The sequence below is a fragment of the Drosophila takahashii genome, chromosome 2R (genome assembly GCF_030179915.1).
Source record: "Drosophila takahashii strain IR98-3 E-12201 chromosome 2R, DtakHiC1v2, whole genome shotgun sequence".
Taxonomy (NCBI): Eukaryota; Metazoa; Arthropoda; class Insecta; order Diptera; family Drosophilidae; genus Drosophila; species Drosophila takahashii.
The window spans coordinates 23,758,933-23,782,281 of record NC_091679.1 but is presented as its reverse complement, the minus strand read 5'-3'; the positions used below and the strand labels follow the sequence as shown (position 1 = coordinate 23,782,281).

General features: G+C 42.6%; 5 protein-coding genes and 1 long non-coding RNA gene across 9 annotated transcripts; 3 read left to right on the top strand and 3 right to left on the bottom strand.

The window, feature by feature from the left end:
• Positions 1-8,180: 8,180 nt before the first annotated feature.
• On the bottom strand, positions 8,181-9,049 carry LOC138912539 (uncharacterized). Of its 2 annotated transcripts, none has more exons than XR_011418086.1 (3): positions 8,628-9,049; positions 8,369-8,555; positions 8,181-8,304 (listed from the first exon to the last, which is right to left on the bottom strand). It is a non-coding gene; the product is annotated as an uncharacterized lncRNA (long non-coding RNA). The 2 variants fall into 2 exon arrangements; XR_011418085.1 differs by having other exon boundaries at positions 8,369-8,559; positions 8,628-9,048.
• Positions 9,050-11,186: 2,137 nt separating this feature from the next.
• LOC108067838 (tol-Pal system protein TolA) lies at positions 11,187-19,839 on the bottom strand. 2 transcript variants are annotated; one of them, XM_017157085.3, is made up of 3 exons: positions 19,698-19,839; positions 12,364-12,546; positions 11,187-11,826 (listed from the first exon to the last, which is right to left on the bottom strand). In XM_017157085.3, exons 1-3 carry the CDS (start codon positions 19,714-19,716, stop codon positions 11,336-11,338), a joined length of 693 nt encoding a protein of 230 aa, XP_017012574.1. In that variant the 5' UTR covers positions 19,717-19,839; the 3' UTR covers positions 11,187-11,335. The 2 variants fall into 2 exon arrangements, with proteins under 2 accessions (XP_017012574.1, XP_017012575.1); XM_017157086.3 differs by lacking the exon at positions 19,698-19,839 and adding an exon at positions 12,606-12,747.
• lectin-46Cb lies at positions 15,164-16,311 on the top strand. The gene is made up of 2 exons (XM_017157084.3): positions 15,164-15,336; positions 15,387-16,311. Exons 1-2 carry the CDS (start codon positions 15,199-15,201, stop codon positions 16,194-16,196), a joined length of 948 nt encoding a protein of 315 aa, XP_017012573.2. The 5' UTR covers positions 15,164-15,198; the 3' UTR covers positions 16,197-16,311.
• lectin-46Ca lies at positions 17,118-18,353 on the top strand. The gene is made up of 2 exons (XM_017157083.3): positions 17,118-17,307; positions 17,443-18,353. Exons 1-2 carry the CDS (start codon positions 17,152-17,154, stop codon positions 18,253-18,255), a joined length of 969 nt encoding a protein of 322 aa, XP_017012572.2. The 5' UTR covers positions 17,118-17,151; the 3' UTR covers positions 18,256-18,353.
• Positions 17,152-23,190, bottom strand: LOC108067835 (uncharacterized). Of its 2 annotated transcripts, none has more exons than XM_070213894.1 (11): positions 23,054-23,190; positions 22,910-23,002; positions 22,745-22,854; positions 22,597-22,691; positions 22,412-22,540; positions 22,208-22,359; positions 22,003-22,147; positions 21,692-21,942; positions 20,441-21,637; positions 19,632-20,068; positions 17,152-19,571 (listed from the first exon to the last, which is right to left on the bottom strand). In XM_070213894.1, the coding sequence occupies exons 1-9, from the start codon at positions 23,150-23,152 to the stop codon at positions 21,518-21,520; spliced, it is 1,194 nt and encodes a 397-aa protein (XP_070069995.1). In that variant the 5' UTR covers positions 23,153-23,190; the 3' UTR covers positions 17,152-19,571; positions 19,632-20,068; positions 20,441-21,517. The 2 variants fall into 2 exon arrangements, with proteins under 2 accessions (XP_070069995.1, XP_044248705.2); XM_044392770.2 differs by having other exon boundaries at positions 21,444-21,637.
• On the top strand, positions 20,797-21,442 carry LOC108067839 (uncharacterized). Its single transcript, XM_017157087.3, has 2 exons — positions 20,797-20,934; positions 20,993-21,442. The coding sequence occupies exons 1-2, from the start codon at positions 20,827-20,829 to the stop codon at positions 21,386-21,388; spliced, it is 504 nt and encodes a 167-aa protein (XP_017012576.1). The 5' UTR covers positions 20,797-20,826; the 3' UTR covers positions 21,389-21,442.
• Positions 23,191-23,349: the final 159 nt, after the last annotated feature.

Genomic DNA, 23,349 nt, shown 5'->3' with positions numbered 1-23,349 from the left:
ATGTAAACTGTCTAATATTTTTTACTATTTATCGATATTTGATTTGTGTTTCCCCTCAAATTTTTAATGTCAAAATATCGAAAATATCGGTATTTTTTAAGCTGTATCTTGACTTACTCTTCTTATTGAAGTACAAACAATTAAGATTACGTGACATATTTAACTGATTTTGGCCATGCTTCGACCCAGCCTTTGATTAAAACCGATTTCCCACGCAATTATAAATATTTTTTTAAGAAAACCAACATATTTCCCCAGGACATATTTGCTTTTAATGACCGTGCGCCCACAGTGCCCGTGTCCACAGTCAGGAATCAGATGCGACAGAGGCGACAGAGACGAGGGCTGAAATGCCTGTGAAATGAAGAGCGGTCTGGAGCAGTGAAAAGAAATGTCGCCGGATGTCGTCAACGCAGCGACAACGACAGCGGCTGGTCCACGGGAAAAAGGCAAAGCCACAGATGGCAGCTGGCAGGAGGAGAGAAAAGGGACCAAAGTTTGTGACGAACTTCATGGACTTGTTTAACACGTGTAGTTGGCACAACAGCTCGGCCGAATCAACAGAGAGTACTTTAAACTCTGCTCGTTAATTAGGAGTCGGAAATCAAATTACTTTTTGGCATTTCACTACTTTTGGCTAATTTAATTCCTGAGAAATCCAGCAAATGCCCGCCGGCACTTTCGCAACCCCTTTCAAATGCTCCACTATTAAAAGTTTGGCACATGCATCAAATCTTACCATCTAAATGGGCCAACTTGCGAGTCAAGTGGATTTATCTTTCGGCAAATAAAGTTGCCTACAAATCTTGGCACTGCCCGAGGACGTTAATTCCGGGAAACGGCAGGCTGGCTGTCAGTAACCACCCGTAACCATGTCTTGGTTTTAAGCTCCTCCCGGGGACTCGGGCATAATTTCTAGTACATTAAACCCTAGCTGAAAACTGCCGTCTCGAGTCGAAAAGTTGGGCCGCATCCGCATTAACATTCATGCGTGCACGAGGACGGAAATGTTTATTAGATTTAACCGCAGCAGCCTAAGAGCAGCTCACCATGTCGTATGCGTAACGTCCTGCTGACCTTGCGTAGTTTATGTCGCCGCTTCCTGCTACCATCAAAATTACAATGGCCCCGCTTGGGGGAACGCAATGACAGTGGAGTCCAGGTGAACGTCCCTCGCTTTCAGCAGCGACATTTTTTCCGTCATCACTCAATTTATCATCTGGCGAGGGAGGAAAGAAATAAAATGTTTTCCCCATTTTATTTGCCCTCTTTTTTCACGGTTCGTTCTCGTGGAAATGTCAATTTAAGCTCGGTTTTGTCTTAATTATGGGAGCCGTTTTTTTTGGCTCTCGCCCCGCTGGAGTAGAAAGGAATTTATTTATTTAAGCAATGACAACAGCAAGGAAATGGCTTTTTGCATCGAATTACAATGATGTTTTTGTGAATTATCTGCGAAATTGATTGATGACGGTGTCACAGAGCAATGTAGATACATATATACTCTGTCACCTGGTGAATCAGGTAAATCATTTACTTAGGCCCTGTCAAAAAAGACATCTTGACAGCACCGAAAAGTGTGCGGAAACCACTCACTCGATATTGGGTCAACTCCATTCTGAATAACCTCTATTTTAAATGAATAAGTAAATCAATTTTAAAGAATGACTAATTTTGAAAGCAAGATCTTCCCATTTGACATTTTATGGAAATAAAGAAAGCAAATAGATCAATAAAAATAAAAAAACAAACATAAATGTTTGTAGTTTTTTCAAAAGTTGAAAGCACTCCGTTTCTCGTGCGTTTTTCCTTCTGCTGCTGCCACCATTATCATTCATCATTTAAATCCATCAATACGTAAAAAAAGTCAAAGGCAAATGCCCGACAAAATAACGTAACAAATGATTTTCCAAGGGTTTTGCAGTGATGATACGAAAACATTTAAATTAAATGAAAACAATGTTTTTCCGTCCGATTGCAAATCCATGGGAAAGCCCCAAAGATAAGCAAACAGCAAGAACAAACAGCAAACTGGGGACGAAGACAAAGCAAACAGGCAAAGTGAAGGCGAAGCAAAGGGCAGAAATGGGAGAAATGGGCGAAACAACCGCAGAAACAATTTATTATTTGTGATTTCCCTCCCCGAAATTCGGAGCGAAGTGCCAATATGCAGGTTGCCTCTACGAGCTTGAATAAATAATGAAATCGGTAAGCAAGCGGTCCAAGATGCTAAAAGTTAAGAGCTGTGGCTCCGGACTGTGGCTCAGACTGTCCAAATGGCCACAATATTGACTGGATCCGGGCCAGCAAACAAATCTGAATAGGCTGGCTGTCAGATTGCCAAGATATTTGTCCAGGAAAAGCACAAGGCTCACGAACGGGTGCTTCATTCGTCATCTCGGAGGTCAAAGGGCAGACCAGAATTTAAGCTGCGAAATCTGCCACTTCTTGTGCAATTTCTCAATCACATTTAACCGCTGGCCAGCGGCCAAAGCCCCGGTTGCAACCAAAATCCATGGCCAACGTTCCATTAGACCTTTTTCTGCCCCCTGAACCTGATAAAATATGAAAAATTTCGGGTGGTGGGGGAAATCATACGGCAACACCAAGAGCTCAAGCCACTTGGCCCTTGGGAGTTTATGGAAGAGCTTAGCAAACAAAATTATATTCAATTTCCTTTAATGGCCACCATAAAATAGCAGTCAGCAAAAGTAAAGCCGGCCAAAAGCCGCCACAAAAAAAGTAGGCGTTGCGCCGCGAACTTCCTAAGGCAGAAATCAGGACGCGAGCAGTTATCCTCCATCCTTGGCGCTTTTTGTTAGGTAAGCAACTTGTTTGAAGTACTTTCAGTACTTCACAATGGATTATGTTTAGATGTATGTTTATCACAAGATATGAATATTCCATTTGGCCCGGCCATCAGACAGCAGCAGCTGCCGTCGTTTGGGCCGTGTGAAAAACGATTAAGCATACGCCCTGGTGTCCGCTCCATTTGACACGATTCGCCACGACTTTCCTGTTTGCCCGTCAGCCCTGTCAACCAAATTGTTCCGGCGACTTAAATGGCACTGCAAGAGTGCCTTTTAAATAATAAAAAAAAATATTTTATACCTAATATTTTATTTATTCAAGACCAGTTATTTCACTAAATGACTTTAGATCCCTATTCATTTGTTGATGCTATTTTCTTGTGTTGAAATTTAAAATCTTCACTTTGGCTTTTTCTATATATAGTCAATCAATTTAATTCGTTACTGATGTTGAAAAAAACTTTAAATTTAAAAATAACAATAACAAAAAAATAATATTTAGAAATTGTATTCACGAAAGTTAACCTTTGAGTAAATAGATCAAACCTTCAGTCAAATATTTAAATTCTGTTTCCAAAAGAATTCACCTTTTTTGTATTTATTGATGAAATAATCAGCTTAAGAGCAAACAAATCACGTTCACACGTCCGAAATAAACCTTTTTGAAGCTTATTGAGTTAAAGTCCTTATCTGAAAATGCCCAAAAAATCCCCAACTTAATCAAGTTAAAAGCAAGCTCTTACCACAAAAGGACTTTATTTAATAAGCTAAGTAGAAATTATTAAAATTTAATGATTTAGTTAGGCAAAGTAGGTTTAAGTAGGTAACTCAAGACGCTTTATAAAACTTTCAAATAAACTTTAAAGGAGACTTGGTTAGACAGTTTTGCTTTGCAATCCACCGACAGAGGTGTGGGTCTTCAGGCTGGAGGACAGAGCTCTAACTATGTCATCGCCCAAACCCCAGGCTCTTAAGCTTTGTGTAGGAGACAACATAATCCAATAGATAGAGTCAACAAAGGGGAATGTTTACTATTAGGTTTATCGCCAGCTAAACCAGACGCAGAATGGGCGAATTTAATGCGAGCCGTTCGCATTTTTATGGTCCATTTCCAGCTGCAAGCCAAGCCTGAAGTCCGGAACCGTTAATACATCAAACTCAAGCGTCGTGACAGCCAACTTGCCGCATTCTTATCTTTCCTTTTGCGGTTCCGAGATACCGACACTTGTCGGAGGAGTCCTCTTTCAGAGGAGGCGAGTATCTGGCCCACAGCCTTAGACAATTCGATTGACATGAAATGAATTGTGAAATTAAACAGACTGCACAATGACAGCCGCAGAAAGGAAAAGCGTGGCTGAAAAGGATTCCCGAATGGGGCCACAAATTGCTAAGTGATTTCGCAGAAGAGCTGAAAAGAGAAATAGCAGCCGCCAGTTGCCTGGCAATAAAGATGGTCCTTAAAAAGTCAACAGCAAGGAGCATTAAACCGTGTGAGAACGGTTCGAAATCGTCCTTGACTTTCTGTTATTTTTGCGGGCTCTCGGGGATCAACGCCTGCTTGTTGACACCATAAATATGGAGAATCTGTATCTGAGTACGCCACAACTTACCCCTGCGAACTGGAGAGCCAGAACAATGCTAACGCCATTGAGCAATTAGCGAACTTGGGCGGCAAAAGAGATTTTTCCGATTGCATGGAAAACTATTCACGCGCGAGCTTTAATCAAAAAGCATTTGAATTGGAATCGCACACAAATCGCACTGACACACACTCACTGCACCAACAAATATCAATCAACAATTGCGTCGCCCGAGAGCATGCAACAATTTCTATTTTCCTTTCCTTTGTGCGGGCCACGCGGCGTATGAGCAATCAATTTGCATCGAGTTCGGCACGCACTGCTTCAATTATTCAAAAGACCGTTACGCTAGTTCAGTCGCCAGTTAAAATCGTGATATCGGGATATATTTATTCGGAAGGGTCCCCAGTATCGGAGCCAAGCGTCTGGTTAGCCAGCCGACGTCGCACTGAGGCTTCACTTGGGCCAGCACCTCGCTTTTGGAGGAAACGTACTGGTGACCCAATGGGTTCCACTCGAATCGGCGCATGCGCCTCGCCCTCCGGTGGATGTCATTTGAAAAACATTGTAGCCGTTTTTCAATGGCCCGAAAAAGCAAGCAGCTCTGGTGAAACAGTCGGTGCAATCGGAGATTTCAATTATGCATTACAGTCCTTTCAGCTGATCCAGGTGGGAGGTCGCGTCCTGGCGTCTGTCCTTTTATTCCTGGCAAATCGCAGGCGTCTCAAGCCAAGAGCTCTCGTTTGGGCCAAAGGTGTTCAAGGAGAAAACTAAACATGTCTCAAGGCAAAGGCGGTTGACAAAAGTACGAAACGTTTTGGACAAAAAACATGTCAGCAATTTTGTCAGCTTTAACGCCCAAAATGGTTTGACTTTAAGTTCAAATCTTCTAGCCTACACATTTTTTCTCAGGATCAGAGGACTTATGCAAGTTCTATAGAATAAGTATACTTGTACTTAAATAAAAAAATCAAATAAAATCTTAAAAAACTCATAAAAGAATATTGGCTTCGGCGCTACCATTTTGTAATTTTTTTTGGACAGATCTCTGATTTTTACAAATTTATAAAAATAGTACAGTTTGACAAAAGAATGTTAAACTCGTTAAAAAATTGGAAATAAATTATAGGAGCCCCTAAGTTTTTTTAGTTAAAAAATATGGCTTTCTCGACCGAGAGTCCATCTTCCGTCAAATTGCATACAACGAAAAATCCAAATTTGCACAAAAGAATACGAAAGCATGGTTTAAATTTGTAAGGAGGCGGGAATGTATAGTTTGGGCTATCAAACCTTTCGCTGTAAGTGTAATTTTTTCCAACCTTTCGGTTTTTCAATTACCCACCATTGAAACCCGCTTTACAAATTCCGATAGCGCTGCGAAACCGCACTCCAACCTCTCAATTATTCCATTTCATTTCGCTGGCCCAGTCCTAACATTAATCTAATACCTATATTTGCAGATGCAAAGGCACTGCCAAGGTTTTACCTTCGCCTTTACCTCCAAGTCCAATAAAATGCATAAAATGCGTGCACAGTTGGCGACACAGTCTGCCTAAATGCAATTTCCACTCGGTCCTTTACTTCGATCCCTTTTTCGAACCACTTTATATGTATAACATTACTAGTGCCGGTGGAAGTGGAAGTGGGCGACAGAAATAATTGAATTTGGCTGAGACGAGTTAAGAGGCGATTGCCAGCAATTTAAACGCTCGATTTATTTTGTAACATTGTGAACTAGCCGACTTGGGGGAGGATTTACATGGCATCCGGGACTCCTTGGTCAGCTTTTCCCACCATAAATCCTCGGTCAGTCAATTGTCACGCTCCGAAAGTCAGCTGGCAAACAAAGAACCGACGGGCAGATCGCATTTCAGGGGCTGCTAATTATGAACCTCGTTAGGCAAACGACAGGTGACCCTGCTGGTATCTCTTTTTCGGCCTTAGTGCCGGTGGCCAAACCCAAAACCCAATTCCCATTGACTACATCCACATCGGGCTAACAAGCATAATTAACGAGCTTCGGCATAAATCACAGGCAGGCTAATCAAAGTTGTCTCAATGCGCATACATCAGGGATTTGGCAGAAATATATCGCATCATGCAGTTGCCAGGCCCCATCTTCACCTGGCCGTCGGACAATTGAGCAGATTTGAAGGCATCCCTCTGCCTGGGCAGCAATTAATAATCCCCTCAAACAAATCAAATGCCCAAATTTGCTCGGCCCTTCATATGCTTTCCGATTCCGTAAGCCAATTATTCGGCTGAGGCTTTTGGGGCCACTTGTCGCTGCACCTTGGCTTTCACGGCACGTCTGTTGCAACATTTTTTCTGGTCTCCCTCCTTCGGACTGACGTACGACTTTATTTGCGTCTTCTGCGACACGCGCCACTGGCTCAAATTGAGCACCGAGCCAATTGTTCCGGGCCTGGATGGTTCCTCCTCCTCCTTCGGTCCTCCTTACATGTCCGTTCAGCTGACAATTACAACGCATTCGGTGCTGTAACTGTCGCTTGCTGTTGTTGCGCTTTTTCTGTAGGTTCTTGGGGTATGCTCAACTCTGCTTAAATATAAGCGAGTTTAAAAATTAAAGAAAATGCCAACAAAAAATAGCAATAATCATAACTATGTTACAACCCAAAGAGATTTTCAAAAGTTTTGACAACCATAGATATTAGGTTTTAATTCAAAAAACCTTTTAAAAACGGTTAAATGAAGCTTTTACGATAAAATAGAGAATTAGTATTCAACATTACAATAAGTAATCTAGTAATTTAGTAGAGTTTATTGTCAAGTAAGCAAAATTTGTAATGTTTGCTAAAATTTGTCTGCCATTACAAGATATGAAATTTGTAAACAAAACTAAATACTTTTCTTTTTTATAACATTTTGCACAAATGTTTTTTTCAAACTTAATTGCTTGTACCCTCTTACGGGAATGTTATGATCATTGTAAAGAGTAAAACATTATCAGAAAAATATTCATCAGCAAACCTCATTTGTTCCCCATTTATTTTTATAATTATACCTGGACTTAAGCACTAAATAAAGTGACATCCGTTGTTTAAGGACACTGTCTAAAATAATTGTAAATTCGTGGTTTTTGCATACCACTGAGTCAGTGGCGGATATAGGACGTTGTTTTGGGGGGTAATATTAATACATTTTTGTTTTACTTACATTTTGAATACAAAAAACCCTTTAATTTTTCACCGGAGGGGAGGTGATCTATCACCCATATCATCCGCGCATACACTGAGTATTCCTTAGTCGAATTCCGCGGCCTTAGCTTGTATACTGGTTTTAGTTGTTGTTCGGCGAGGAGGTTTATTTAGCATGCAGCTGGCAAGACGCGCGTCAACGTCCATTGAGTTCCCCGTGGATCTAATGGCTCCGCTGCGATAAAATGCGAGAGTGTTGGTGTGCGCACGCCCACCGGGAAAATTCCTCTGGAAAATAACATATTTTCAAGAGGTTTCTCCATAGAAGCGGAAGGGACTAAACCTCATTCACCCCTTACATTTCTTCCATCTCTGGTTTCAAAATACACGGGGGTGACACAAAAAGTAAGGGGGAAATGAGGTTTCTATCTGGATCTCTGGCAGAAGAATGCAGGACAAAATCCACTGGTTTTTCGACTTCCCGCATTATAGATTTTCCACACGTACCCAGTTATGGTTTTCCTCCACTTGCAATATCTGCTTTTCTACACCCTCCCAGTTTTGGTTTTTCCAGACCCTCGCAGTTTTGGTTTTGCACTGCTTTGCAGTATCTGATTTTCCACAATAAAAATCATTTTTTTTGTAATATTTGTTTGTGTATTTATTATCGAAGCATTGGAACTACAAATTTTTAATGAAGCATTCCCGGGTTTTGCTTGGCCGAATGCAGTACTTAGATATCCATTTCTTGTCTGTCTTCTGAAAATATCAAACATAATTTAGATATGAATGTAAGACCAGGAATAATAATAAGAGTAATTACCATTATTAGGTCTCCGCACAAAATTAAAGGATCTCTCCAGAAATTATGCCTGGTTTGCCATGGCCGATCATTTACCCTCTGTTCAGTTGTTTTATGTCGGGTATCTATATCAAAAACTATGAGAAGAAAAAATAAAATATGACAAACGCAGGCGCAACACTTCTGGTCCCAAGAAGTCTCAGTCGGCCTGGCTGAAATAAATGTAATATTTTGATTAAGTTAAACAACTAAGTTAGTACTGAAGTACTATTTATACAACCATTTAATGAACACCTCACACCATTTACCACTGGTAAAGATTAAAAACATTTCAAGTGTCACTGAAATGCAGAATTTGTGTTGAAGATAGCATCCGGAGGCGTATATTTATTAATGGGGAAAATATCTGTGATACTAACCTTTGTAACGCTGAAATAAAGGTTATAAAAAGACAAAATTCATTTTATCACTCACCTTTTTATTGTTTTTTAGATTAAAATTAACTATTTTCACTTTTTTTTCACTTTTTCCAACAAATTTAAAAATGATGTGACCCTGCATCATATACTTGATAATACTAAATGCAGATTTGATATAAATTTCGTTGTAAAGTCCGGTCACACTTTGGCGCCAAATAAGTATTTCGTTTAAAAAATACTTTTCAGGGACCGTAATCATTAAAGGTTACGTATATTATTGGTATGTTAGGCATTTTTCGTGTTATCAATACCACCTGCCAGAGTGTGAGTGTGAGGAAGGAAAAGGGACTTCCCCGGCAGCAGCAATCAGTGGCTGTCGCTTGAAACTTCTCCTCTCGCGTAATTTTAGTTGCCGATAATATCCCTCGCCTAATTGCCCACACACGCGCGCATTTAACTTTTCAGATAAAATTAACGCCGTCGGCCAGTGTTTTGGATGGAATGGCTGTATGTAAAATATTTTGATGGGTGGGATCGGTTTCGGGTTTAAAGAGAAAATCTGTATTTGGAAGATAATTCATGGAGCGCCTACAGGTCATTAAGCTGCCGAGGGAATCGTAAGTGCTGGTACTATAAAATATCTCTAAAACTCGTAACACTTAAACCAAAAAAAGGTTATAATAAATTTAAAACGAAATTTGTTTTACCAAATATCTTAATTTTATGCCGCCCACAAAATATCAAAGGAGTAAAAAAATAAGAGAGGTAAGGAAAAGAGGCACCTTTGCAGGACGATGGCAGCAACATGACCGGAACCCCGCTGCACGCCATTTTGCTTGGGTCAACACGAGCTCGGAGCATGTTAAACCATGATTAATACGTGTTGATAAACAGTTATTGTAATTAATCGCGCCGCTGGTATCGCTTAAATTTAAATCAACTCGCTTGGGCTAACCTAATTGGCGCGACTTTTCCGTGGCTGGCATAAATTTGAATCTGGCGCCTCGCACCCACTCGCACTTGGCAATGGAAATGCATTTATCATTCGCTTTCGCAGTCAGCAGGTGGGTTTATCTGAAATTAAAAATCGCCTCTACCTGAATTTATGTCAGCACTTTGCTGCCAATACCTTGCACACATTCCTTTCGTCCTTTGGTCCCTTGGAGTTGTGCGTCCAATTGACGTTGCAATGCGCCAGGGCCACTTGTTAGCCACAACAAACTTTTCCCATAATTAAAAGCTAACACAACTTCTGGCTTGTGCTCGGCGAAAAGTTCCCCGACATATTGGAGCACAAAATACAGCTCTTCTATTAGCAAATTTCAGCATGTTTCGGTCAATTTGTATAGATCCCAGTTATCCGTCTCCATGGAACTAGTCCACCTTTGTGCGAAAGTTTCACCTGGCGACGTTGCATATGTGAAAAAGCACCCGTGATAGGAAAAAAAGACGGCAGAGCCAAAGGGAGAGGGAAAGAAATAGTACCGGTTAATTTGACTTTAGCCGGAAATAATTTGTTTTCATTTAAAAGAATGTCAAAATGTAAGAGCTTATAGAGAAAAGTATTCTTTGTATTTATGGGGGAATTATACTTGATTAGCTAAGTGATTCAAAATTGAAGTAACGGAAATGGATTTGTCAAATAACCAAATTTTAACTGTAACTTGGCAAAGAGCTACTTGTCGTTATCTGTTGTCCTCAGCTGCTTCTTGAAAAGAATATGTATGTTGTGGTTATGATTTATAAGCTTTTAACAAAACATAAGTTCTTAAGGTCCGCTCAAAAATTACCATAAAAGTGGACAACCAATTCAAAAAAGCCAAGGGACAGCAATATAAATGTATTTGAAGACAAAAATTCCTTTGGTCCAAACTATTTGAACGTTGAACTGGTTGATTCACACTTAGATGGCGCTAATTTAACATGTAGAATGCATGTAGAAAACTTAAAAAATGTAATCTTAGTGTGGCCAGATAACAGTTTTTGGTATTACGCTTGGCGCGTAAAATTAAACTCACATTCAAATACGCGTTTAACCATTTAGACTCTACATTTTAGAGCACTAGCAACGATAAAATAAATGATTTCATTAAAAAAAACACATTTCCCATGCTCTAGCTTGCCCCCCGCCAATTCAAAAGCCACAAATCTCATTCGAGTCCAATATATTAAAAACACATTTGCAATGTATTGTGCAAGAGTTAATAGTACTTAATCATACATTTCTACATAAACAGAATATACGTATATTAAAAGCATACTCAACGTCGCTGTATATAAAATATCAAATGCCTCAAAATAACAAAAGTCGACCGAAGGAGAACGAATGGGTTAATTACACTTTGTACGGACAGAGATGTGCTGAATTGCTCACATCGAAAGCAGCGGCTGCATATACAAAAAGATTCTCCCGCGCGATATTCGAAAAATATGTGTCTGTGTATATTCAATTGAGGATTTAGCAATCACATTACTGGCACTCGTTACATTGAAGCAAATTCCCATCTATTTTTGTTTCTAAAGCATTTCCACATCGAGATATCTTAGGTGGCCCCGGAAAGGAGACCCTCTACTTGGCGCCCAGATGGAGCTTGCCCAGCAGGGCGTTCGCCTGCTGTCCGGCCGACTCCTGGGCCTGGCCGGCCGCATCCTGGACGGTCTTCTCGACGGACTGGCGCTTCTGGTCGACGTACTGGTTGGCCTCCTGCAGCTTCTGGTCCACCGCCTGGCTGGTCTGCTTCAGGCCCGCGTCGATGGCGCCCTCCGCCTGCTTCAGCTTCTGGTCCGCCACGGTCTCGGCGGCCTTCACGCTCTTGTTGATGGCGTCGTTGGCCGCCTTCTTGGTCTGGTCCACTGCCGTGGCAGCTGCCCGCTGGGAGGCCTCGGCCACGTTGGCGGCCACCTGCTTCGAGTTCTGGGCCACGGCCTGCGCCTGCGCCACCGTGTTGTCCACCGCCTGCTTGCCCTGGTTAACGGCTCCTGCGGCACGGTTCACGCCCTGGTCGATCGCCTGACCCGCCTTCTGGGCCTCCGCGGTGGCCAGAGCAGCGGCCTCCTTGGCTGTGAAAATAGTAGGGTTATTAGCGGGGAAATTCTTTGGAAACACTTCTCAAAGGGGCCTTTAAAAATGCGATTATTATCATCAAAAACCATTAGATATCCATCTGCTCAGAGTCTTCAACATTTTTTTTCAATATTTGTTAGAAAATGTTTTTGAAAACAAAAAACTTTCTTGGAAATAAAAAATGCGTCACTGCATCATTAAAGGAATCCATTAATACATGTTCCTAAAAGTTTTGCGTTTTAGATAAATTGTAAATAGAAAACATTTGTTTGAAGAAAAAATATGAAAATCTTTATAAAGCCTAAAGAATTTGTAGATAACTTGTAAACAAAAAGTAGATTTTAAAAATAGTAAAAGTTTTAAAAACCATAACAATAAACTAAGTTATGGTTTTTCCTCTCCATTTTAAGGTTTTTTAATTTATTTGTCCTTTTAAAAAGTCTTTTGAAAAATGTAAAATCTTCCTTAATTTCTTTGTATTATTTCAAATCTTTGATAATTATCCCTTTAAGGCCATTTCTGATTTTACTCACCCGTGCTGGCGGCCAACTGCTCGGCCTCTCCCTTGGTCTGCTGCACCGACTGGCCCACCTTCTTGGCCTGCTCCTCGGCTAGCTTCTGGGCCTCGGCGGCCTTGTCGCTGGCCAGCTTCTCGGCCTCATCCTTCTTCTTGCTGAACAGGTTGGCGGTCTTGTCGCCGAAGTTCTTCAAGGAGGCTGACGGGAAATAGATCGGAGGATTAGATTTAAGTCTGGCTTTGGGTTGCTAGGATTACTTTGGTTTTGGCGACTGGGAAACATGCTGACTGGCCCTCTGATTGCTAACTAAGCTCTGAGCTGGCGCCAATTATAATTTATAGCCTGATTTTAATCAGCTGCTGATCAGAGGATAGATTTCAGATTCCAAATTCCAGACAGGTAATTGCCGAAACATAAGCAAAGCAGCTGGAGCATGAACTATTTACATGACTTAATCGAATCGATTAGACGGGGACAGTCTTTTTTTAGAAACTGCGCAACTAGGGGCTGCTAAAATCGTGATCGAACGCCCCATGGCGTCAGCCCTAAAATTTGAGGCACACTCGCCGCTCAGAATAATATTCGCAATTTAATAGAAATTAACGAGCGGCAGCTTTTTGCTGTCCCCGAGAATATGAATTCTTTTGGAGTGACGTGTGCGCTCACTCAAATAGAAACATTGTGCCATTAAACTCGGAACCGGGTGCGAATCGGTTGGTCGAAACGGAAACGGGCGGAACTACGCGAGGAATTTCTTTGTCTACTCATAGTTGTGATATCGGGGGTATGGGTATATGCATATGAGGCAAACAAAGCGCAAATATTCAAATTATTCGGCGTATGTGATGTCATAATGGGGAACCGCTAAACGAAATCGCCTTAGCTTCACGAAATAGCCTCTCTTCACGCTTTCTGATTGCGATCGGGAATGTGTTTATTCTGATTCCGCTCTCCCGGCAGAGATACTTTAATGGATTCTCCACTCGGTTCGTTTCCAAATAATTTAGTTTCGGCCAATTTCATTCCACATTTAATGATCCACTCGCCTTGGCGGAGGCTGGAAATTGTGCGAAAATAATAGTTTCTAGTTGGCCATTGCTGCATATCAAGATTAAGGAATGTATGGGCATGGTTGAGGTGTTAGAATAACTTCCACTACCGAAGGAATTTTAATGTTTCAAACGCTAATAGCTACTGAATATTTGTGGCATTGAACTTGCTTAATAAGTTGGGAATTTAAGTGGAAAAAATCGTGCATTCTACATAGTACAATTTTAGCTATATGTCTAAGGGGTTCATGCAATGCTTAATATATATCATTGCTGTGTGCTGTTTTCGAAATTAAAATCGTATTAAAAGATACTTAAAACACACACGAATGGCGTGTTAGGATTGAGAAACTAAAAAGTTACTAAAAAGATGGCCAAATGAATAAGGCAAACACCATTTTGAATTGGGATATATGTACAATATTCTGTGTTTAATATTCGTCGCCTAATCCCCAAGACTATTTATATGGCTTACACTCAGGGAATTCCTAAGCCAATCCACGCTTTAAAGGCATTTGCGTAATACGACGCATTTTGTTCCTAACAATCTTCAAGCGAGACTGTGGCAGATTGTGGTCAATACTAAAAACCGGCTAGAAGCATGGCCAGAAGGTAACACAATAAGCCCAGAGCCCAGACTCTCACAGCCTCTGATTCGTAGTCGTTTTTGTTGTCGTTGTCGATGTCGTACTCGTACCGCAGATAATGCGCAGAAGCCTCGGAATAGAGGAAAACCTGTAGGTTGGGTACACGAGAACCCTGTTCGGAGCACACACACCTATGCCGCCAGAATGAATATCTATGAGTAACTGCGATTTGAGGTCTGCCGACTCACGTTCCACACCAGTTGTGGATGCCCAAAAGAGCTACAAGCCGTGATGAATCGATGGAGCTACTGCTGCTCTTGTTGTTGTTGATGATGTCATGTGAGATACAAATGCACAATCGAGATACGATATACGACGAATACGAATACGAACACTCGCATACTGAGGCAGCGCGTGGCAGAAAGTGGTGGCATGGAACTCGCACACCCCGCCAATTGCTTTTTACAATCGTCATCCGTGCGAAGGTCGTCTGAGTCAGCTGGCAACAGGCCAAGCAGCCAAAAGGATTCGTGTCCTGGCCCCAGGACAATCCAATAGCTGATGTCATGGGCTCGTCAGGTAAATCAATAGTCGCAAGGAGCGAGGGCAGGTCAGACATCAAGCCCTTGGGGCGGGAAATGCTAATGACTATGAAGTCACTGGAGTTGATCGAATCGCAGGGCTTAATTCATAGTATTTCGGGTGGGTGGGGAATAATCAGCAGCTCCTTAAAGAGCAATTAGGGACTTTGGGACGTCTGAACAATTAAATAATATCATAAATCTCAAACTATTATTTCCCCTCCTGCATAACTCGATATAATACTATAAATATAAGAGGTAATCACGACTACTAAATAAAGTATACCTTTTTAACATAGAAGCAGTATAACATAGCAACTAGAGGGTTAACATCGCTTATAATTCCAGGCCCCCGTGACTTTCTCCGCCTTGATTTCTTCAAGTGTAGCTAATAGTCAATTAAATTGAATGACCCTCAACCTGACCCACTTGCGGGTGAACAAATTAGCCCACGACATTGGCGCAGGCATTCCGGAGGCCTGAACTTGTAATTGAATTAGCCAGACGTTAGGGATGCAGCCGCACCGCCCAAGGGGTTCCAAATCGATTGGACCCACTGCCCCAAGGCGGAGGATATAAGTACAGGAGGCGATCTGAAGCTCCGGCCACTGTGCACCGGCGGAAGCGAGCGAAATGAAGCATCTACTGACCGCACTCGTGGCCCTGCTGAGCATCCTGCCGCGGGGCGAGGTCCTGGGATCGGGAGCCCCCTGCCCGCGTCGCTATCTGCGCAGGATCAACGGCAAGTGCTACTACTTCTCGGTGAAAAAGGTAAGATAATTAATCAATCAGGATCCATAGTTATGAAGTATGTTGCGCAGATGAACTGGTTCGGCGCCCTGAACAACTGCCTGCGCAAAGGACTCACCCTGGCGGACCTGAGCAACCAAAGGGACTTCGACGGCGCCGTCGGCTTCCTGAGCGGCCTAGGCAACACGGAGGACTTCTGGTTCGGGGGCAACGACCTCTACCACGAGGGCCGCTTCCAGTACATCAGCAACGGGCGGCTGGTGCGCTACTACAGCAACTTCAGCAACGTGCTGCCCCTGGAGCACTCCGAGTGCGACGACTGCCTGGAGGTGCGGATCCGCTCGCAGATCACCATGGTCTCGGCGGACAACTGCCAGGAGCGGCAGTACTTCATCTGCTCGGAGCGCTACTGCCAGGACGGGGACGGCGGCAAGAAGCCGAAGCACCACAGCCACGAGCACCTGCACCACTTCCACCACGACATCGGCGAGAGTGCCGACGGCGAAGTGGAGGAGGAGAACCACAGCCGCCAGCAGCCACTCACCAGTGCCTCCACCGAGAAGGAGGAGGCGGACTCGGAGGAGGCGGCAGGAGCGGTTGACGTGCCGGACATCCATGAGCCCGAGACGGAGGCTCCGGCTCCCGGAGGAGAGACCACCGTTGGCGGAGCAGCTGGTACGGAATCAACTGTCGCCGGCGGCGCACCGGAAACCACCGCAGCAGCAGCAGTGGGAGTCACCCCAACGGCAGAAGCAGCTGCTGCGGGAGCCGTCGAAGGAGCAGCCACCACTCCGGCAGCTGCAGCAGAAACCACAGCCGCTGCAGCGGAAACCCCCGCAGAAGCAGCAGCCGCTGAAACTCCGGCTCCACCAGCAACCTAAGCTCATTGCCCCACTGAATCCAGCCGTTCTTTTCGATCACAAATAAACGACAGCCAATAATTAAAGCCGACTTTATAAAATAAATAAAATACAAATAAATATTGTACACCCTGGATACATCAATGAAATTAAAGTTAAAAACTATTTATGCCAAAGTTGCAATTGCTTACGTAATTTAGCTTGCAGAAAATGCTCTTCAAAATAAGTATGACTTTTATATAGATGAGTTTGCAAGAAAAAGGTTCGGGAAGTAGAGCTTGAATTTCTATTTGTCGATATTTAATTTGTTTTTTCCCTTCAAAGCATCGATATTATCGAATCAATATTGTCAAAATATCAAATATCAATCATTTTCAAGCTCTATCTGAAAAGGTTATTTATATGTTTGACTTTAATTTATACAAAGTTTTTTAAAATTCTTAAAAATTTTTTTATTTAGGCATTTATAGATCTTGAAACTAAATATTAGGGTTGTCTCAAATACGTAATATGTTTTACTTTAACTTATCGAGCTGGGAAAAAAACATTAGGTCACCAAAAACAACCTCTTATTGAAATGGAAAGTTTGTTAATCAGAGAACAATGGGGTTCTAGACAGTGATTCAATTATTCAACCTATTTACAATTTCTTTTAATTCAGAAAAAGGCTTTTTTATCCAAGAGGGAAGACTGAAGAGTACCAGCATAATTTTGATACTGATGGTGAGTGAGCAATTACCAACAGAGTCATCAACCCCTGGGCATCAGCATCACTAATTAAGATTAATCAATTCGACGGACTTTATCAGTCAAAGAATTCGCATCACGAAACCAATATGTTTTCCCAGTGAAAATTGGTCACTCCTCAATAATCGATAATGCAGATGTCACGCCCTCGAAAGGGTATATATAGAACAGGGGGCGGCACGCATGTGTACAGTTTGGCTGGACAGGTGGCTCAGTTTTGCTGGCAGCCATGAGGATCCTACCAATTGTGTTACTGACCTTGATGGCGGTCCATTCCGGCTGCGGTCGAAAGCAGAGCAAGAAGGCCAAGGACAAGGGTCCTTGCGGCGGCAAGTCCTTTCTCAAGGAGCTGAACGGAAAGTGCTACTACGTGGCCATCAAAAAGGTGAGGTGATAATGGGGACAAGATCTTCTTTCTTGGATGGGGAATTCAAGAGCCCCTTACGACATAAAAGATATCTAAAAAAACAGACATCGTAACCGAGATTAAAGTCTCTCTACTCTACTCTCTAATTGGCAGCTCAACTGGTTCGGGGCCCAGAACAACTGCCTGCGCAAGGGCCTCAACCTGGCCGACGTGTCCACGGCGGAGGAGTTCAAGGCGCTGACCCACCACATGGCGGTGCAGGTGGGCATGGACGACTACTGGTTCGGGGGCAACGACCTGCAGACGGAGGGCCGCTTCCAGTACATCAGCAGCGGGAAGCTGGTGCGCTACATGGGCGACTACGGCATGGTGGAGGCGACGCACCGCTCGAACATGGACGACTGCCTGGAGATCAGGATTCGGCCCAACCGCACCGTTGTCCTGGACGTGAACTGCCAGGAGAAGAAGTACTTTGTCTGCGAGCAGAGCCAGCAGAAGTGCGCCATTCCGACGGCGGACAGCGATGCCGCCGGCCAGCACCACAGCCACGAGCACTTGCACCACTTCCACCACGACGCCGGCAAGAAGGACAAGCACGAGGGGGCGGGGAAAAAGGAGCAAAGTGTGGAGAGCGACTCGCGGCCAGCTGACAATTCGAATTCAACGGAGATCGGGGTCTCGAAGGAGGCAGAGGCGGAGGGCACGACGGCTGGAGGTGAGGGTGAGACGACGACGGCGGCGGGCGGCACGACGAAGGTGGCTGAGAAGGATGGGGCAACCACTGCCGCCGGGGGTCAAACGACGCCAGCGGACGCCACTGCAGAGCCCGTTGCTGCGACGGAGGCGCCCGCTGCCACTCCGGCAGAAGGAGCCACTACGGCTGCCGAGGAAGCGACTCCCGCGGCAGAAACTCCAGCGACCGAGGCCGCAGCAGCCGCGGAAACACCAGCACCTCCGGCGACCTGAAGCACTAACCCACTAACCCCAACCAGGCGAACCAATAGACCTCTAGGGAATCGAAGAATGTTTGAGCTTTCACAAAATAAATTTGAATTATAACAACACGATGATGAGAAGGAATTTAATCTATCACAAAAGATCTTCATCTAGAAAACCAGTCCAAGAAATCTAATGAATAATAGAATAGAATAGAATAACGCAATATGAACAAATTGATATCCAGTAAAACCTTTTTTTGATTCAGTGATATTATAGTATTTTGTAGGCTATTATACCAATTTAGTAAGGGTAACTTTTTACCTTGTTGGCTTCTACAGAAATCTGTAGCTCGCAGAAATAATAGATTTTAAATTTAAAATTTCCTCAAAAATCAAAAGATTTTCTTTCCAACGAATCGATCATAAAGATCATGCACATTGGCTTCCGCATAATTTATAAAACGAATGTTTTGTCTAGCCCAAATCTCTGATAATCGCAGGGCATTCTGTACAAGATCAGTGTGTTTAAAAAAGAAAAAGATGCAGCTACTATGTATTGAACTACGCAGTCGGTGAGGAATGTCTAGAATCGAATAACATTATCAACTAAGCTAATTTCGTGGAAAGTTCACCATTTGGGGTTACTTACATTTCGATGCATCTGTTTGGCATTGAGTGGGAACAGATAATATTAATAAGCATATATAGAATTTACATATAATCTGTATAGAACAAAAAATAGATGCCTATCTCAAGTGCCAATGCCTGACCATAACGTTTTCAAGAGGAATCTATTGCTGAAGATTTCCAGAAATCGGAAGCAGAGATGGACGATGGAACTTTGGTTCTTTGCACCCACTTCAAAGAATATAAGTGTTCCATTTCGGCCCAAGGAAACACCATAAAGCATAACCCATCAAAGATACAGAATACGCATACAAGCTCCTAGAAACGTATAGTGTGTATCTGGGCAGCTATAATTATATATACGTTCATCGTTTTGGGTGTGGGATGTGCCAGCGAGAACAGCAACTTGTAGTCCATTTGAAGCTACATATAACTGCGCCATAATTGGCTTACGTATCATCCACATCGTCGTCATCATCATCAGAGCCAAGCCAGCGGAGCCACGGTAGCAGACAATTAAGTTTTTGTTACTGCGACCCCGTATCGGATCGAACACGCCCGGTTGGCCAACCAACCCCACCCAATCCCATGTCCGATTCCAGGTCCCGGGTGGCCAGCTGCTCCAACTCCCCGACTCCTGGCTCTGCTGATGATGATGTAACTAGTGTTCCTTCCCAAGCGGTCATATGCTAAACACGATTAATTCACTCACTGCACCTAGGTTCGCTTATATGTATGTTTGTACATCTTTCATAGTTGCATATATCGGATACATACATACTGCTTAGATCTAAGATTTCTAATTTCGAAACTTTCACATCAACGTCGGGTGGTTTTCTTTACCTGAAATCGAGCTGAACATTTTGAAACTTTCGGTTTTTCTCGGTCGTTGGAGTCGAAGAACTGATTTTCGGATTCTGTATTTGATCGGATGGGAATTCGAATTTGTTCAGATTTATTTGTGGCCAGCGAGTTGGGTATTTTTGGGGGAGCGCGTTTATTTTTAAACGTCCGACTGCGTCGAGAGCACAGAAACGTATAAAGTCGAAGCGAAAGTAGCCGCTGAGACCTGAACTCACAGAACCCGAAGCGGCGCAATTTTTGTTGTATCTTTTCCTATTTTGTGTTTTGAGTTTGAAAGCGTTGTTGTTCTGCTTTTTGGTGTGGAACCTGTTTGGCCAGTGGTGCCATATCATCGAAAAATGGTTGGGAACCTGGGAAAGCGGTTAAGCAGGGTTAATAAGTATACATTCTTAAAATTAAACAATAATTAAAAACAGATTCAAACAGGGAGCATATTAATAGCAAATTAAATTCTATTAAACGCAGACAAATCATAAAATGAAATTTTTGATTTTCATAAAGTTGCATTAAAAGTTCTATGTCAACCGCTAGCAAGCCCAACTTTATCTGCACATATGAATGTAATTATAAGGTGTCGGAATGATTTTGTCTCCTTTAAATGATTTAAAAACTGAAAATAGTGAAAAAATATTCAGACCAATTTTTGTTCAGAATTGCTAGTTATTTTAAACAAGTTCTCTTACCTCGTTGTCCCTTCTTAAAATAAATTTGTTGTGGCTTACTTTTTAAAAATTACATTTCCTTGTTCTTAATCCTAAAATCTCCAAAAGCATATCAGTATTATAATGAACTCGCTGAAACATTATAAAGCAAGTGAGGCTATTGCCGAATTATTTCCGAATCCTTTCTTTTTTTATATTTTTATGTCAAGCTGATTCGGTTGCAGGAGCTACTTTTGGTTTTTTTATTATATCTCATTATATTGTTAAGGATTATAAACACTATGAAACAAATAATAAACAGATCAACTTAAAAAAGAAAAAAAATTAAAGTCGGTAACTTGAAGGAAATTGATTGTACCATGGTTTAATATAATTATAAGCTCTGCAGTATAATTAGTTTCCTTCTAAATCCACTCAGTACAATTTTGTAAGGCAAGCTGAAAGCAATGAGTCTCCTAGTGCGAATACTTTACTGTCTTCCCATATTCTTGCTGAACTTCCATATAGATCAAGCTAATGCCAAAGGAATATGTCTCTATTTAAGCGATAAAATGGTAAGCGCTCTTACAGCAATCAACGTAATGTTATGCTAATTAATCCCCTTTAAAACAGGCGACTTGGTTTGATGCCCTAATTGTCTGCCAGAAGCATCACATGTGTTTGGCTGATCTAAACACCGAAGTTACCCTGATTCAGATGCAAGCTAAGCTGAAGCACGATGACCACGGCTATTGGTTCGGCCTAAATGCACACGAGAAAACCAGCTTCAGATACGTCTCTAACAACAAGACCATTGAGTTCTCCCCAACCGGTTCTAATCTCGTGAACCATGGAGGATGCGCCTTTGTGAAACACGATGATGGCTTTTACAAATTTCAATCCGCCGACTGCCACGCGCAAAAGAGATACATCTGCACCAGAACGGAAGAATGCGACGGAGTAAGCATGAAACCCGGAAAGGCTCAATGTGTCATAAACGAAGAGGAAAAAGAGATTGTGGCCTATTAATTAAATGCTGGCTACAGTCTAATAAAGTGTCTTAGAGCAAGGCATAGATAATTACTTTGTGATAATTGTATTCTGATATTAGGGGAAGTTTTCCTGAGATTCCAAGGGCTTTCTAATCCTACCCTGCGACTAGTCTCTGGAAGCTTTACGCTTTGCTGCCGATTTAAGTTGAGAAAGGTGTGCTCGGCACTTTGTTTTGTAGGCTTGAACCAGTCGTCCCCCAGGTGAAATGGCAATTGACACGTGAATCTGAAAAACCAACTTGTTAATATAACAGGCCTAAAGTTTTGGGTACTAAATCACCTCGAGGTATTGCAATTCCTTTTCGTATTCCAAAGACTTCTCCAAGAGTCCTAGAGTGATCTGAAACTTTTCCGTGCCTAGGATGTAGGTCATTTCACCAATGTTCTGCTTGTACCACTTGGCGTAGTTGTCCAGATTTTTCTGAATATCCATGGTGGATGCAGAGGTAGCCCTTGCAGTCAGCAGCAAATGAAGTAGGGATGTCAGGCAGCCAGTAGAAGCGGTTTGCAAAAGTCTGTTTTTCAAATACTCTGTAAGGGGAAAGGATATCTTAATAGAGTAAGGAACGATGGAAGCAAACTAGTTTCTACTTTTAATGTACGTAGTGGTTTCTGGTTCAGCAGCGCTGGCGATGGATTGTACTAAAATAAGGTAGAACTTCCACTGCCTAAAAGTTTCCATGCTGGACTGTTTGAAAAGGTATTGAAGGACTTCCTGCTGATGCCCAACAAACAGCTGTAAATAATGGTAAGATGTTTAGATACATTTGTGAAGTCCATGCTAAGAATATATAACCTTATCGCAGAGGTGCTTTACAAAAGTAAGTTCGTCCACACCCTCATTGATCCAGGCGCTGAAGTGAGCAAAGGCCTCGTTGATATTCTCCGCTCGGTGGAGTTCCAGCAGGGTATTCAAGTGCATGTTTATGCAAACACTTAAAGCAGCATCTGAGGAATGGGTTATATTATTCTTTAGGAAATCTTGTGGCGATAAACCCACCTGGCAAGGCTTTGCGCAAAGGTTCCACATAACCCAAGTTGCTTATTTTGGGATTGCTAACGAGGCCGGAGTAGAGACTGCCCAAGGCTGCGGTAAGGATTGAGGTTAGCTTCAGTGCAGAGTCGGAAGCTGAAGGTGTATAGTCAAATTAAATAGGGGAAACAGGGATTACTTTAAGGACCAACCGTAAGCTGCGGAAATGAAGATATTGTTTAGAAGCTCGAACTCGGTTTCCAGGAATATGATTAGGTCCACTTGCAGCTCTTCCAAGTGCTCCTTGCTGTGAATGGATGAACTGATCAATCCGCGTGAGCTGCTAACACAAAAACCTACCTAAGGATGTACTGCGTGGCCGTCAGGATGCGGAGTTCCTGGAGCTGAAGGAGCACCCTGAAACTGCCGACATTCGCTGGCAATTGGCAGAAGAACTTGGCGGCCAGGAACTGAAAATCAAGGGTCAGCAAGGCCTCTTTTTGTGGGTTTAATGCAGCCACTCACCCTTTCCTTGCCGTTCAGAATCTTCAGTAGCTGGGCAAATTCGTATCTTTCCACGGATCCAATTTGTTGAATTCCACAATGCTTTTGTATGGTCTGGGGAAAAAAGTCTTTAATAAATGTGAAATCTTCAAGTAACTAATTTACCCTGCAAACAAAGCCAAAGCTGTTTCCGATATTCGAATAACGAAAATCATTTTCAAGCGTGTCCATTTCGTGGTTTAGTTCGATGAATTCAGAATTCATTTAAAATAACATTTTGTTTTTATGCCGCCAGCAGTATGACCACCGCCTTTTCTCCTTAAAATACCACAATCGATTATTGCCGCCAAATTGATCGATTTATTGCCAGTTTAAAAAACTTACCGTTGGGGCATCCACTGTTTAAATTTTAAATAGATAGTTTTAGATCCATCATTTTGTTTATTTATTAGCGTTTGCTG